We start from the raw sequence: 14,500 nt of genomic DNA, 5'->3' as shown, positions 1-14,500 counted from the left end.
ACGAAATAAAGTGCTACAGATAGAAGGCGAATGGGTGAGACAATAAATGTGACACTAAAGCTGAGCATAAAGGGGGTGAGACAATAGACGTAAAGTGAAGTGGGAACTATGAAGTGAGATAAACAAATGCACACCACGAAACAGAAAGCAGAAGAAGCATGTGGTTGCGCTAAGATTGTTTTCGTAAGTTCGTGGTGCGCACTTGTTTGTTTCACTTCATAGTTCCCACTTCACTTTACGTCTATCGTCTCACCCCTTTTATGCTCAGCTTTAGTGTCACATTTATTGTCTCGCCCATTTGCCTTCTATCTGCAGCACTTTATTTCCTTCTTCGCACACACACTATAGAATGTATACTTTTAAAATCATTGTTTTGCATGGCTAACCTTTAGTCATGATATTCCACTGATGAATGTGACGTGAAAATCGATTTTGGAAAACCCTCATGACTTCGATGATGTGTAGTGATGACAGTGCTATTCATCCTATTAATTTTATTGCTATTTTAAAATGATTGTCTCCATGTCATCTATTTATCCATTATAGTCTCAGCAGTAATAAACAATATCTTGAAAAAAACGTTCACTTTTAGATGAAGAATGCCGGCCCATTCCTGGCCAGTGACTCTGAGCTCTGCTGATGAGACCAAAGTAGGCTAAGACGGTCAAAGCAGCTAGCTGTTTGGAAATGGAGTATACCTATGTGTTGTTTTATGTATTCATGTGTTATGTTCATGTATTACCGGCAGCTAGAATGCACATGGACGTGCTGCATTACTAGCATACACGTGTATTTGATTGGACACCAGTTTAAACTTTTGTGCTTGTTCGGCATAGATCTTCAAACGGTCAATCAGGCTCCGGCGGCAGCGAGAAGAGCGTCGTGCACAACCAGAGAGGCAACAGGCTGCTGTTCCGCAGCCAGCTGACCAAGGCCCGTCGCTGTTTTCTTCATCCTTCTTTACTGGAAACTATCTGGATGCTAACAAGTGTCAAATTGAATGGTCTGGTGTGGGTCAGGATTGCCATGAGTATGCTGTTGGCACTACAGTCACATTCACCGTAAAGGTATGGGCACCGCATCAAGATTGTGCCTCTATCTCTCTCTCTCTCTCTCTCTCTCTCTCTCTCTCTCTCTCTCTCTCTCTCTCTCTCTCTCTCTCTCTCTCTCTCTCTCTCTCTCTCTCTCTCTCTCTCTCTCTCTCTTTCGCTCTCTTTCTCTCTCTCTCTCTCTCTCTCTCTCTCTCTCTCTCTCTCTCTCTCTCTCTCTCTCTCTCTCTCTCTCTCTCTCTCTCTCTCTCTCTCTTGTTCCATGTTCAGTGTACATAACTCACACCTTGGCTATGTCGCTATTGTGCAAAAGTGTGATGTCCTCACTCTGTAATTCCCGTGTTTTGTCCTCTGGAGGCTGCACGCGAGTCAATGCTTACAAGTCGCCAAAGGGGATTTAGATGTAGGATAGTCTCATCGTGAGTGTTTTCTGCCTATTATTCAAGGGACAAAAAAAACTAAGGCTGAGTGTGACTCACACGAATACTGGGACAAGTGGCCATTTGAGAATGCATGTATATTGTCCCCGGCCAGTACTAGTACCCGCGCTATGCCAGTAGTCCCATTTGGACGGGCACTCTTTACATGAAACCCTTTTTCATATAGGCCCTTGATATTTCCTTGTTGTCTTATTATCTTGATGGCATGCGGACAGGCGTTTTGTCGCAACGGCAGCACGTTTGCGTTAAAATCTGTGAATGACGTGTCAATCACGCTAGTGGTGAATCAACATGCTGTGCCATTTTCCAAAGCCTTGCCAGCACAGCGCCTGCCATCCGTAGTGGATGATGACCCCAGTACTGCGGACGATAGCACCACCGGAGCTGCTGGTGCTGCATCTAGTAAAACTATGAGTGCCGAGACAACGGGAAACTCTGTAAGAAATTGTCTTCATTGTACATTCCACCCATAATAGTATTTTTGTATGAAGAGCCGCACATCGTATATGATCATGTTGATTGTAGTAATTGTATCTTCTTCTTCTTTTTCAATTTTGAAAATATGGAGTGTCCTCAGTGAGATCACACAATGTCATATTGGAACGCTTGATCATACTGGACAACCATCTTCATCATGCCTGTGATCTATCATGTGATCCAGCGGTGGATCCAGCGATATCTACAGGGGGTTCCATTATAGTCAAAACTGAACAGCTGATACATGTACATGGACACGCATAATGAGTGCCAGTAGTACATTTACGAAATTTAGGGGTCGACCATAAATATCGAACTTTTTTCACAAAACGAAATAATTTCGTTATGGGGTGGGAGGGGGTTGACCAGTTTCGTTTCAGAAAAACATTGATTCATGTACATGGCCGTTTCAAGTATATGCATGTATGTCAACATTTTTTACGTTCTGAGGGGGAGGGAGGAAGGGGTTGGGTCTAAACTAAAATAATTAGTTTGGTGAAAAAAGTTCGATATTTACGGACGGCCCCTTAGGGGGTTCCGCGGAACCCGTGGAATCCCTCCTGGATTCGCCCCTGTGATCTCTTATGTTGCCAAGGAGTGGAGGCTTTGCATCCTTGGTATGGAAAGTTTGGAAACCAATGTGCACACACACGTATGGAGAATGTTGGGGGGTTCCCCAGAAGAGTCAGCTGAATCATACGAAACCCTGTGTACGTGTAGGGTATACACAGCGGGCACAGGAACAAGTTGCACTCTCTAGGGGAGGGTGTAATACTCTTGTTTAGAGCAATGCGCTGCTTTCATCCTTTTGTTCTACCATAATATTATTGTTTGTTTTGTGTCAATGCAGGTAGTTGTGACATTCTTCAGCCGCATTGCTGGTCATTATCAGCTTGATGTTCGGATCAATGGCAAGTCCATGCCCCCGGCGATCAAGATATTTGCCCCTGGTGAGTGCTGGAGCGCGTGTCCTAACGTTGTATTCCTCTGCATTGAGTGGGTACTCTATTATTATTTTATATATGTGTGTGTGTGTGTGCATGCGTGCGTGCGTGCGTGTGTGTATGCTATTTATGGGGTCTGCACAAGGAAAACTTACTTCTTGTGGTCCACACCCGATGCAAGTTCGTTTGTGCTGCGTGTGATGCGTACAATGGAGGGCAGTTAATGCCTAGTCTGAATCTGCCAGAGATGCTGTTCTCTCTCTCCCATCCAAGAGTGTAGTAGCTTCTTCTCTTGCTTGCTTAGCCTTTACTATAGATGACCTGGATACAAAATACTAATACCAGATGAACACTGCACCACATGATGTGACGTTTTGCTGTCAGCACGTAATGTAGCATACTTATGTTGAGCTGCCACTCCTGACTACTCGTATACTCTTGATTGTACTATCATCTATTGGTGCCACTGTGCTGCTGTTGTCACTTGGGTTTTTTAAAAACCTTTTTTCATCTGAAGGTCCGCCGGATGCCGGTCACAGTTCACTGAAGTCTGTGCGAGGCTGTATGGCCATTGCAGCTAACTCATACCGCCATTTAGACGTACAGCTGTGTGACATCTATGGCAATTCTTGCATCAACGTCGACAAGTCCAAGCTAAAGCTGGATGTGTGCGTGGCTGATCTGCAGGAAGGTGCCGCAGAACAGGATGCACCTGCTCATAATTATTTAGTGGAGAGTCAGCCGAGTCCTGGTGAGGCCATGTGGCATTGCTCTGTAATTGCACGGATGAGGAGAGGTCGACTGTATCTTTGCCTACTCATACCTGCGTCAGCATTTTACACATTCTATCCTATGTTACGGTGAACTGACCATATTCAATGCACTGTAAATTGTGAAATTTTGAAACGCCATCCACATTCTGTCAGTGATTAATGCCACCGGATGCAGATGTTGTTATTTTAAAAAGCATAGTCACAGTAGGATGTACTCAATGTCCTTAGAGTGCTGCTCGGATGCCACAAAGGCAGAACGTAGTACAGCTTAATCATTCTGGTCAGGTAGTCAAAGGATCAAAAGTAGATCACTGCCACTTTTTCAAGCACTCATAGCCTGGAGTGAAGGGCAAGTCTACTTTGTGCAAAGTCTACTTTGTGCAAATTTGAGACACGTGTACGCTCTTTACCATTTTTGGTTTTGCTGCTGCTGCTGCTGCTGCTGCTGCTGCTGATGATGATGATGATGCGGCTGCTGCTGCTGCTGCCACCACTTCTGGTCGCGTTGCTGCTATGTAGGTGTATATGAGATACTGTACAATGTCTCTGCACCTGGCCTTTACGCTGCCAAGGTGCTATTCGACGGCAAGCTCCTGCAAGACGGTGCCTTCTCACTCATTTCCTTGACTGGTAAGACTCTGTTTGTGTGTTCTTGTCCTTCCCCCCCCCCCCCCATTCTTTGGTGGATTTACTTTGCAATGAGTTTTGGTTTATTGTGTTCGGCATATAATTGGTATCAGGATAAGTAGTTCTCCCCACCAAAGACCTTTTCAGGGCTCAAGGGGGCCAGAAACCAAAAATATATAATTATAACGCTAGGCCAAACAAAACAAAAACACTGAAAACGAAAGTCAACATCCAACCTGGCTCAAACAATATCCATGAGACATCAAACATGAGAGAGAGATGTGAATGTAAAATGTACATGTAAGAGAAGAAGTATTCAGAACCGTTTTCTCGTTGCGATCCTTAGTAATGCATCACCAATATAGCATGATTACCTCACAGTTAGTACTCTTGATTGCAAAATCAAACTACACAACTTTTGTGCTACTATTTAAAAAGGAGCAACTTCAAACTCCCTCACACCTACAGTGGGTTATTTGATCTCGAGGTGTTTCCTTCACACCGTCCTTGGCTTTGCCGTCGGAAATAGCTCCTCGCAGGATACTCACTGTGGACGACATCCCTGTGGGTTATTTGTTCTCGATGTGTCTTCCTTCGCACCATCCGGCCAGTTCCTCGTCTCCCTGACTACCCTGGCGTGATCGCCAAAAATGTCGCGCATACGCACTTCCTCCAGGTCGTCAGACTATCACACAATGATGTCAAGCGATATCCCTCGTCGCCGGTCTCATCTCACACAGTGCGTATTGACCACAGCACGACTGCCCTGGGCACGCGGACAACATACTGATGGAAATTCTCTTCCGCGTTCTCAACGTCATCAGCTGCCGCCACGCCTTCTCGGCAGTCAGCACGTAGGATTTCAAGAGTTCCCGCTTGGCGTCGGCATAGCTCCTGCAACTGTGACAACTTTGCTCACACTTAGAGCCGGCGAAATCCACACACAGCAGTATCAACCACTCATCCTTGTCATATTGGTTCTGGGTGGCGAGATCTTCGTACAGTTCCAGATAGTTGATGATGGTTTGTTTGCTATCGTATTTGGGTATTTTAATGGGCTTTGGTCGTGAGGGTGGGCGGGCATCGCTGGCATGATCCGCATAGTCGCGATTCGTCTCCAGCTCATGTATTTTGGCCATCAACTCGGTCAGTTCGTGTTTCAGCTTTTCTTCCAGCTTGCCAGCATCCTTGGCCTCTGGCCTCTTGCCTCTGTCTGTAGCGTCCTCCAGACGCTTCTCAACATAGTCACAGAGTTCCAGGCCCTCTAAACCATACACATTTCCATTGGCAATAGACCATGCCTCAAGTCTATCCATTTGCTCGACTATAAGATGCTGACTATCCTAGTGTGATTGCCAAAATGCTGTGCATCCGCACACTTGTTCCAGGCGCCAGGGCCCCAGCATCCCCATCCACCAGACTCGCGTTTGTGCTTAATTTTTCTGGCGTTTGGAGCGTCATGCGTATGGAAACGCGCCGAGATGGAAATTCCAACCGGTTGTATTTTTCAGCGCGTACCAGGCGTACGTGCCAGTCACTTTGACTGGCGGGGTCAAAACATTAGTACTTGAAGGCGTCGCACGCCCTAAATACGACTCGAATTGCTGTTTTTTTGTGAAAGCCTGAGTGCGCGTTTGGGCACGCATGAACCGCAAGCGTACCGCGTCCACGCGCCAGTTGCGAACACAGCTTTAGGCTGTTAGGTAGGTTGTCAACAACTCGTTAGTTATGTCCATTGGTTGTCTATTGTTGTCGCACTATGTTCACGCTTGTTGGGTTTCATCAAACTTGCACCTTTCTGTCCATCTTTCTATGTGCATGGGGTCACGCATTTTACCGTTGTTGCTTCTTGCCACTCTTCTTTGTGCTTTACTATCACCTCTCGGCTGTACTTTTAAAGGGGAAGTATACCCTAAAATCAAATTTTCACCAGTTGTAGTCTTCTGGGCGCTGAGTCGAATGGTCTTGGTCCGAGGAAGCTGCGACGCTCCCTTCCTACTTGAATCCCAATCGAACTCGCGCACTTCCACCGAAACTGGGTGACTGCGCCCTACTAGATGGGGATTTGTATGCAAAATGTCACTAAAAGCGCCATTTCGTTCTTATAAAAGCACGGATGACCGCGATTGGCCCATATGTTGTAGTCTTTTGGACGCTGAGTCGACTGGTTTTGGTCCGAAAAGGCTGCGATGCAGCGTTCCTCCTTTATTCCCAATCGAACATGGTTGAACAAGCGGTCACGTGCTCCTGGGTGCCCAAATCACCTGGTCACCGCGCCAGCAGGTGACAAATTTCACACCAAGGTTCAACTCGAGTTCAACTCGAGTGACAGGACTGCACCCAAAAAAGGTCAAACAGGCTAGTAAGTTGTACCCTGCAGGCACGGTGACCAGGTGACTGGTGTACGCAGGAGCACGTGACCGCTTGTTCAACCATGTTCGATTGGGAATAAAGGAGGAACGCTGCATCGCAGCCTTTTCGGACCAAAACCAGTCGATTCAGCGTCCAAAAGACTACAACATATGGGCCAATCGCGGTCATCCGTGCTTTTATAAGAACGAAATGGCGCTTTTAGTGACATTTTGCATACAAATCCCCATCTAGTAGGGCGCAGTCACCCAGTTTCGGTGGAAGTGCGCGAGTTCGATTGGGATTCAAGTAGGAAGGGAGCGTCGCAGCTTCCTCGGACCAAGACCATTCGACTCAGCACCCAGAAGACTACAACTGGTGAAAATTTGATTTTAGGGTATACTTCCCCTTTAAGTCGTTGTTCTTTTTCCTGTGTGTGTTTGCCTGTAATCACCTGACAAGAAGGCATGAAAGTGTACTAGTGGAAACTACCACCGAGGCCGTGCACCTTAACCTGCAATAGTGCTCAAATGCCCGTAATGGGCAGAGCGTAGTACACAAGAGGTACACAAAAGGAAATAAAGTAGGGCTTTTTGTTGTAACTCAGAGTTTCATGGCAACAACCAATCATCAGACAGCTGTTGTGTACCTCTTGTGCAGTGGAAACTACCAAAAATGTTGGTGAAGAGCCTGAAGGTTGTCCTCTTCCTGAATGTTATACGTCTGCGTATAGTATTTTTGTCCTCTAGGAAGCTGATTATTGGTCTCTGTGTATTTCAGAGGCTGACTTGCAACAGGTACGTGAGAACGTCGAAAACAAGCATCTGAATGAGTGGTACGAGGCAAGAATGTACAAGTCCGGCGGCCGTAAGGACACCTTTACCACTGTCTACATCTACTTACTACCCAAGGTAACCATGGTAACCAGCCTACAGTTACCTGGTATCTTATTACACAGTAACACTGGGCTTACTTGTTGCAAGTACATGTATTCCCGAGAGCTGTGCCTCAGGCATATGCTGTCATGTGAATGTATATATATGCAGACATTTGTGACTATGTGTAGAGTATAGACTGCTGCAGATACCCTATCAGAATGGTTTGTTTTTCGTTTTGCTGTCCTTTTCAGCAAGTTTGCATCAAGGAATTCTACGTTTACATCATCCCTCGCAAGCTGTGTGCGTTTCGTATTCGGCCCTCGACCAAGGTAGGACTTATGCTTGCATGTACCATAAAGTACCGTTGATCCGGCCCCTGTCGATTTTCTACCTGTGAAGCGACTTCGGCGTATACAACGAAATAGGATGTTGAACCGACGCATGCACTGCTGTACACAATACTTGCCAATCCAGGGTGAAAATGTGTACAATCCAGCACATCGAGTCTGAACTTCTACGTTGTTGTACATCGTACTGCACTTGACAGCCTTGATCTAATTCCCGCCCCCTGCCGAAACCCAGCTGGGAAGCGACATAGCGTGGGGGGCGGATCAACGGTACTTTACGGTACTAGCGATGAATGCCTTGCTTGCACCGGTAATTGTCCTTTTGTTCAATCTCTTTTTTCCTCCTATTTTGAGCTTGTCGTATGTGAATATTGGTACTGGTCTACCTAATCGAAATCATGATTTCGGAGCAGGTGTTTCTATGTTAGACTGTGCATGTGCACCGGTCAGGTAGTGAAACCATGGAGGTGCCTGTGCTAACTCTCTGGGCGTATCTGTTTGTTCATATTGTATTGTTGCATTGTTGATAGATGGTTTGCTCGCCAGCACCTGGCAGTGGTTCAGCATCAGCCAGTGCGGCATCATCCACACCTTGCTTCTCTATCAGCGATGCCTGGCAGGGACCTATCCAGCTGCTCTGTAAGAAACGTAACATTGTCATGGCAACATTTGCCGAGCTACTAAGCCGCAGTCTTGGTAAGTTGTTCTGGCTCTAGCAACAGTGCTGTGTGTGTGTGTGTGTGTGTGTGTGTGTGTGTGTGTGTGTGTGTGTGTGTGTGTGTGTAAAAAAAAGAAAAGAAAAAAAGACCAAAAGGTAGGGATTCACTGGCCAGAAAAAGCCACTTCATAGCTGTGTGGTGTAGACCAGGCTGAATAGTGGCGGTCAATTCTTCAGCCTTGCAAGCTGTTGAATGGTGCAATCCCAGCACAAGTTGCTATGGCTTCTGCTGTAGCATCGCTATCATCGCCTCCGGCGATGGGCGTCCAATGGTCCAATGGTGTATGTGTGTGTGTGTGTGTGTGTGTGCGTGTGTGTGTGTGTGTTTGTGCGTGTGTGTGTGTGTGTGTGTGTGTGTGTATGTGTGTGTTTGTGCATGTGCTGATTGCCAGTGAGTAGTCACCATTGGTACACTTCTCAGTGGTTGGCTTAACACTCACACCAGGTGTACATGTAGCAGACTTGGATTCCCCTGCAACAATGACTTCTGCTTCTTGTGGGCTGCATTTACGAAGGCATGGCCTCTGATACTTATTTTGCGAGCAGCTACCTCCGATCAGTACAGCTTGATTCGTCACCATTGTACACTTGAAGTCGGGCAAGAACTTGGGATTGTGCCATCATGAACAAATACCCTACTAGCGTGAAGACCCCTGTAGTTGGAGTATGCTGCAATGTCGTAAATCAGAATGTGCAATACTGTAGGATTGCAGCAAGGAACATGTTGGCATTTCTTGTTGGACATTGTTGTGTGTGTTTGTGTCCTGCCTTTGCCCAGGTGGCGGTGAATCGTTTGAGCAGAAACGCACCCAGTTCAATGCATCATTGCGACAGGAGCATGCCGACTTCTCAAGCCAAACAGTAAACATCACTATCAAGAGACGTGACCTGCTGGATAGTGTAAGTTAATTCTCAATTGTCTTTTTCCACTTGGCATGTTCAGCAGCACTAGATGCGTAACATGATGCCTGGCAACCAGGTATGATGATGGCAGCACATCACAAGGACACACTGTATGGTGACAATGCTCCTGACTGCAACCAAAGACCGTTTGATAGGGTCCCAGTGTTGCGACTGTATGAACCATATTGTATTGTATTATTTTACTTGGGCATTCCCAACAGACCCTAAGGTCTTCTTACAGGGTGCCCAACCGTGTGAGGTCATGCTCCACTTACTGTATAACATGGTACTGTCAACCGTGTGAGGTCATGCTCCACTTACTGTATAACATGTTACTGTATGAGGTCATGCTCCACTTACTGTATAACCGTATGAGGTCATGCTCCACTTACTGTATGGCCGTATGAGGTCATGCTCCACTTACTGTATGGCCGTATGAGGTCATGCTCCACTTACTGTATAACATGGTACTGTAGTGGTTTGTACTGTGCTACATGAAGCAAAGCCGGTGCAGTGTAAAACACCAATTTGAATCTGCGCAGCTATCATGCAACATACTGTGATACCATAAACCTAGTGGCTGTGACTTGTGTGTGCTGTTTTATGTAGAATATGTGTAACATCGGTGTGTGCGTGCGTGTGTGTGTGTGTGTGTGTGTGTATGTGCGTGTATGTGCGTGTGTGTGTGTGTGTGTGCTGTGTGCGTGCGCGTGTGCATGCGTGTGTGCGTGCGTGCGTGGGTGTGTGGATGCGCGTGTATGTGCGTGTATGTGTGGGTGTGGGTGTGCGTGCGTGCGTGCGTGCGTGCGTGCGTGCGTGTGGGGGGGGGGGGTGTGTGTTTTCTTGTACTGACTAGAGGATGGGTGTTGGGAATTTCTTTTGCTGTATCCCAACTACAATGATGTCGTGTTTCGTGTGACATGTGTGCCTGCAGGCCAAAGGTGCTTTGACTCACTTCAAGAATGGCTGGAAGAAAAAATGGCGAGTGGAGTTTGAAGGCGAAGAAGGTGAAGTTTGCTTCCCATACCATGCAATGGTTATTTTCTGTGTGGTTCAACTCAAACTACTGCATGTAACCAGCAGTGCTTATCCCGGCACATGTGTATGAGAAATGCACATGTGCATTGTATGGTCTTCACTACTTTGAGGGAAAGACACAAACGGGAAAAGTCTGAAGAAAAAATTGCATTGTATGAGGAAATTATTGTCCCATTATTGATGGCTTTGCTCATGTGTGGCTGTACATGTGTCCATGTGTCCCTACCAGGTTTGGACTATGGTGGCGTGTCTCGTGAGTTTTACCACCTGATCTCCAGCAGGCTGTTTGACGTCAATACAGGCTTGTTCCGGCGCTTCAATGTGGAGGATTCACAAGGCTTGGTAAGAACTGAGCTCCCTGGCTTTTTTTGGCAGCCTGAATTCCTTCCAGTTGTGACTGCCAAACTTCCTGGTGCCTTCCTAAATCAGCAGCTTCCTTCACGATTTAGACGTGTATACAATGTACTGCTTTCACACTGACCTAGCTCACCGCAGGGATAGTGTTGCAAGGATAGTTCTTTATCACGTGTATGCTCCTACTTACGACATGACACACAGGGCCAGAAATCATCTTGTAACACTTCTGACCTGTCCCTGGTCTTCTCCCCATCTTCCAGGTGCATCCCAATCCGAAACGACCAGGTAATCTCAAAACAGACTACTACAAATTTGCTGGCCGCATCGTTGGTCGCTGTTTGCTGGAGAGCAGTCGCGGCAACGCCATGATGATCAAGGCCCACTTCACGCGCTCATTCCTGGCACAGATCATCGGAATGCGTCTCAATCACACGGTGAGTATTGTAGATGGATGATGTCATCACGCTTTAGAGGTGCTGAATGGGGGGGGGGGGGGGGGAGAGGGGGACTGGCTAATACTGTAAATTGGGAAACTGTTTGTGCCGGTTTTAGTTCACGATTTCCAAGCACAGCCCAATAGACCCATTGCGTAATGACGTAATTTGTACCATAAACACCCTTCACAGCCACCTGAGGGGGGGTCGTCTGGGGTGTTGAACAGTGCACTTCTGATCCCAGCATACTCACAAGCATTACTCATGCATTCCATATTTGGCTGTGAAGGGTGTTTTTACGTCATTGCGCAATGGGTCCATTTGCGCCTGAACATGTTTGCGATTGGAATTAGCTGCATCTGCGCCTTGATCCTGTGGAGGGTGGTGGCGTTCCTAGAACTTGCTACAGATGCGGAAAGCTCAGTCTAACTGAGTCTCACGCAAGCCATGGCATTTTTTCTCCACGATATAACTGTGCGTGCTGCTACGTACTATAGTAGCGTAAATCTATGAGCATCGTACATGGTAGAGCATTAGTACAGACTGTAGCTCTGCCATATACGGTGCAGACTGAGTGTGCATGCAACTGTTGACTACACGTCTACACATCGTGCTGGCGTTCTTTTGCAACTTCACACCCTTCGCAAAAGAACGCGAAAATTTTCCAGATCACAATGATTTCCCAGCTTACAATAAGCCCCCCCCCCCCCCCCTTCCACCTACTGTCGAGTCTCCAAATACTCTAATTTCAGAAATTTTCGGTGCTCAATATTTTCGGTATGAGGGCAACAGGCCAGGCTAGGTGAACAGAAATTTTCGGTACAGAGAAGCAGTTCCCTATTGGATTATGTGTGTTAGTGTTTGTTCGGTGTATTGAAATTTTAGGTATGAAACAGATGCACCGAAAGTACCGAAAATAAAAGTACACCGAAAATTTGTGAAATTACAGTATATATTTGAACCTAGCAATTAAATGTAACCAAGTACTTGGCAAGTAGTGAAGCTCCCTTCCATGACCTGATCTGACATCATGTCATTTCTCAGCTAAATGTTGTGTGTGTATGTGTGTGTATGTGTGTGTGTGTGTGTGTGTGTGTGTGTGTTTGTGTGTGTGTGTGTGTGTTTGTGTGTGTGTGTGTGCGTGCGTGTGTGTGTGTGTTTGTGTGTGTGTGTGTGTGTGTGTGTGTGTGTGTGTGTGTGTGTGTGTGTGCGTGTGTGTGTGCGTGCGTGTGCATGTGCTGCTCAGTATTTTCAAACCGATGACCCAGAGCTGTTCACCAGTAAGGTGCAGTACACACTCCGCAACGATGTCAGCGACTTGGAAATGGTTTTCGCAGAGGACGAGTACTCTGCTGACAACACAGTCAAAGTATGTATGAGCTAAACCCAATCAATAACCTTAGATCTTGATACAGTGTAATTATGACAACAACTGTTAGTGGATGTTGTCCACCGGAAACCTGTATGCGGTTGTGATATTGAACAGTGAGTTATCGTCATTCGACTGCCTTGTTTCATAACCACCTGATCTGCATGGCCCCTTTTCTTTCCAGCCAAATGTGTTGCGTGTGCATTGCTCATCCTGGTTTCCAGGTACCGTTAATGAGTGGCTGTACAGAGAAGATGGTTGTTGAAACTAGGCAGTCGCTTGACTTGGTTTTCTCTGTTTTATTCTGGTGTAGTATGACAGTGGATATGTAGTGCATTTTTCCATGGTCAATGTACTGAGATATGGAAGTGACCATTGACTGATTGTTCTGGTGTCTGATGATCGCACCATATGCATGAAACTCTCGGTCAGAGAACTGCAAACCCGTATCTACTGTTCTGCTGTACGCTGGCCGTTTGTTCTTTTCCCGTCGGCTGCAGTCATACATGTACTTATGTTGCAGGCATATGTTCATGTTGCTGTGTGCACTGATATGCATGTGTATGTCCACGCAGACAATTGCCCTTGAGCCCGGCGGTGAAAATAAGCCAGTCACGAACGAGAATAAATTGCTCTACCTTAACATGTTGGCTGACTATCGTCTGGGAAGGACAGTGAAAGATGAAGTAGAAGCTTTCATGAAAGGTGAGGAAAGTTTTTGCCGTAAAGCAATGCGTGAAAATTTAATTTTTTTCTCCCCCTACTGTAGCTTTTGATCATGCTTGTAGTGCGAGTTTAGTGGAACTCGGCCAAGTTTGCGCAGCCACAGACTCGTAGTACATGCCCCGTACGGTATGACTCATCAGTCATGATCTGCCGTCAACGGAATAAACCAAGCGGAATTGCACACCCTTGCTTATGTGCTCTTGATGGAACACACCTAGTTGTATTACGTACTATAATTATACACTTGCTTGGTACAGACATTGTTTGGAGCATGGATGTGTTGCTCCATGTTGAAGTACGCTTGGATCAGAAGCACCTCAGGTACCAAGCACACCTTGCTAAGTTATTCCCCATGGGGTACGTCTTTTCAGAATTCCAGTGTACATTGTACATGTACTTCAGTATGTGTATGTATGTGTGTGCTAATGTATGCTGTGCAGGTCTCAAGGTATGTGTATGTATGTGTGTGCTAATGTATGCTGTGCAGGTCTCAAGGTATGTGTATGTATGTGTGTGCTAATGTATGCTGTGCAAGTCTCAAGGTATGTGTATGTATGTGTGTGCTAATGTATGCTGTGCAGGTCTCAAGGTATGTGTATGTATGTGTGTGCTAATGTATGCTGTGCAGGTCTCAAGGTATGTGTATGTATGTGTGTGCTAATGTATGCTGTACAGGTCTCAATGAGCTCGTACCGGACACTCTACTGGGTATGTTTGATGAGAATGAGCTAGAGGTGAGTGTGGCTTTGTTCCCAATCCTGGAAAGAAATTCATGTATGTGCTATCACTGCTATGATGCAACACAGTTAGACGATTGATCCTTCTCCCAGGGCAGAACGTCAGTGCAAACTATGGAACCATGTACACCATTGCCAGTAGCTGGGCTCACACATGCTGTGACTGGCATGCCAGGCCCGCCGGAACCAGTCCGGTTGGCCAGGTTATCACCGGACCAACTTCTTCACCACCAACACGTGTTTGCCACTGTGGAGGGCATGTGTACCTGCCATGTGATATCACACACAAAGTGTGACAGGCCATGGTACTTACGGATCAATCAAAAACTAACTG

At 46.4% G+C, this 14,500-nt stretch overlaps 1 protein-coding gene across 2 annotated transcripts in view; it reads left to right on the top strand.

The window, feature by feature from the left end:
• LOC135806499 (apoptosis-resistant E3 ubiquitin protein ligase 1-like) overlaps positions 1–14,500 on the top strand; it is a 30,352-nt gene that overhangs the window by 8,949 nt on the left and 6,903 nt on the right. For both annotated transcript variants that reach the window (XM_065320687.1, XM_065320688.1), the window contains 15 exons: positions 837–1,067; positions 1,705–1,926; positions 2,817–2,916; positions 3,428–3,661; positions 4,203–4,313; positions 7,440–7,570; positions 7,789–7,866; positions 8,415–8,580; positions 9,381–9,502; positions 10,440–10,512; positions 10,773–10,885; positions 11,161–11,334; positions 12,581–12,703; positions 13,279–13,408; positions 14,105–14,163. In XM_065320687.1, the coding sequence (XP_065176759.1) occupies positions 837–1,067; positions 1,705–1,926; positions 2,817–2,916; positions 3,428–3,661; positions 4,203–4,313; positions 7,440–7,570; positions 7,789–7,866; positions 8,415–8,580; positions 9,381–9,502; positions 10,440–10,512; positions 10,773–10,885; positions 11,161–11,334; positions 12,581–12,703; positions 13,279–13,408; positions 14,105–14,163 (2,067 nt within the window). The remainder of the gene's footprint in view (positions 1–836; positions 1,068–1,704; positions 1,927–2,816; positions 2,917–3,427; positions 3,662–4,202; positions 4,314–7,439; positions 7,571–7,788; positions 7,867–8,414; positions 8,581–9,380; positions 9,503–10,439; positions 10,513–10,772; positions 10,886–11,160; positions 11,335–12,580; positions 12,704–13,278; positions 13,409–14,104; positions 14,164–14,500) is intronic.

The sequence above is a fragment of the Sycon ciliatum genome, chromosome 1 (assembly GCF_964019385.1).
Source record: "Sycon ciliatum chromosome 1, ocSycCili1.1, whole genome shotgun sequence".
NCBI classification, from domain to species: Eukaryota; Metazoa; Porifera; class Calcarea; order Leucosolenida; family Sycettidae; genus Sycon; species Sycon ciliatum.
The sequence above is the reverse complement of the archived record's forward strand: the minus strand, read 5'-3'. Positions and strand labels throughout refer to the sequence as shown.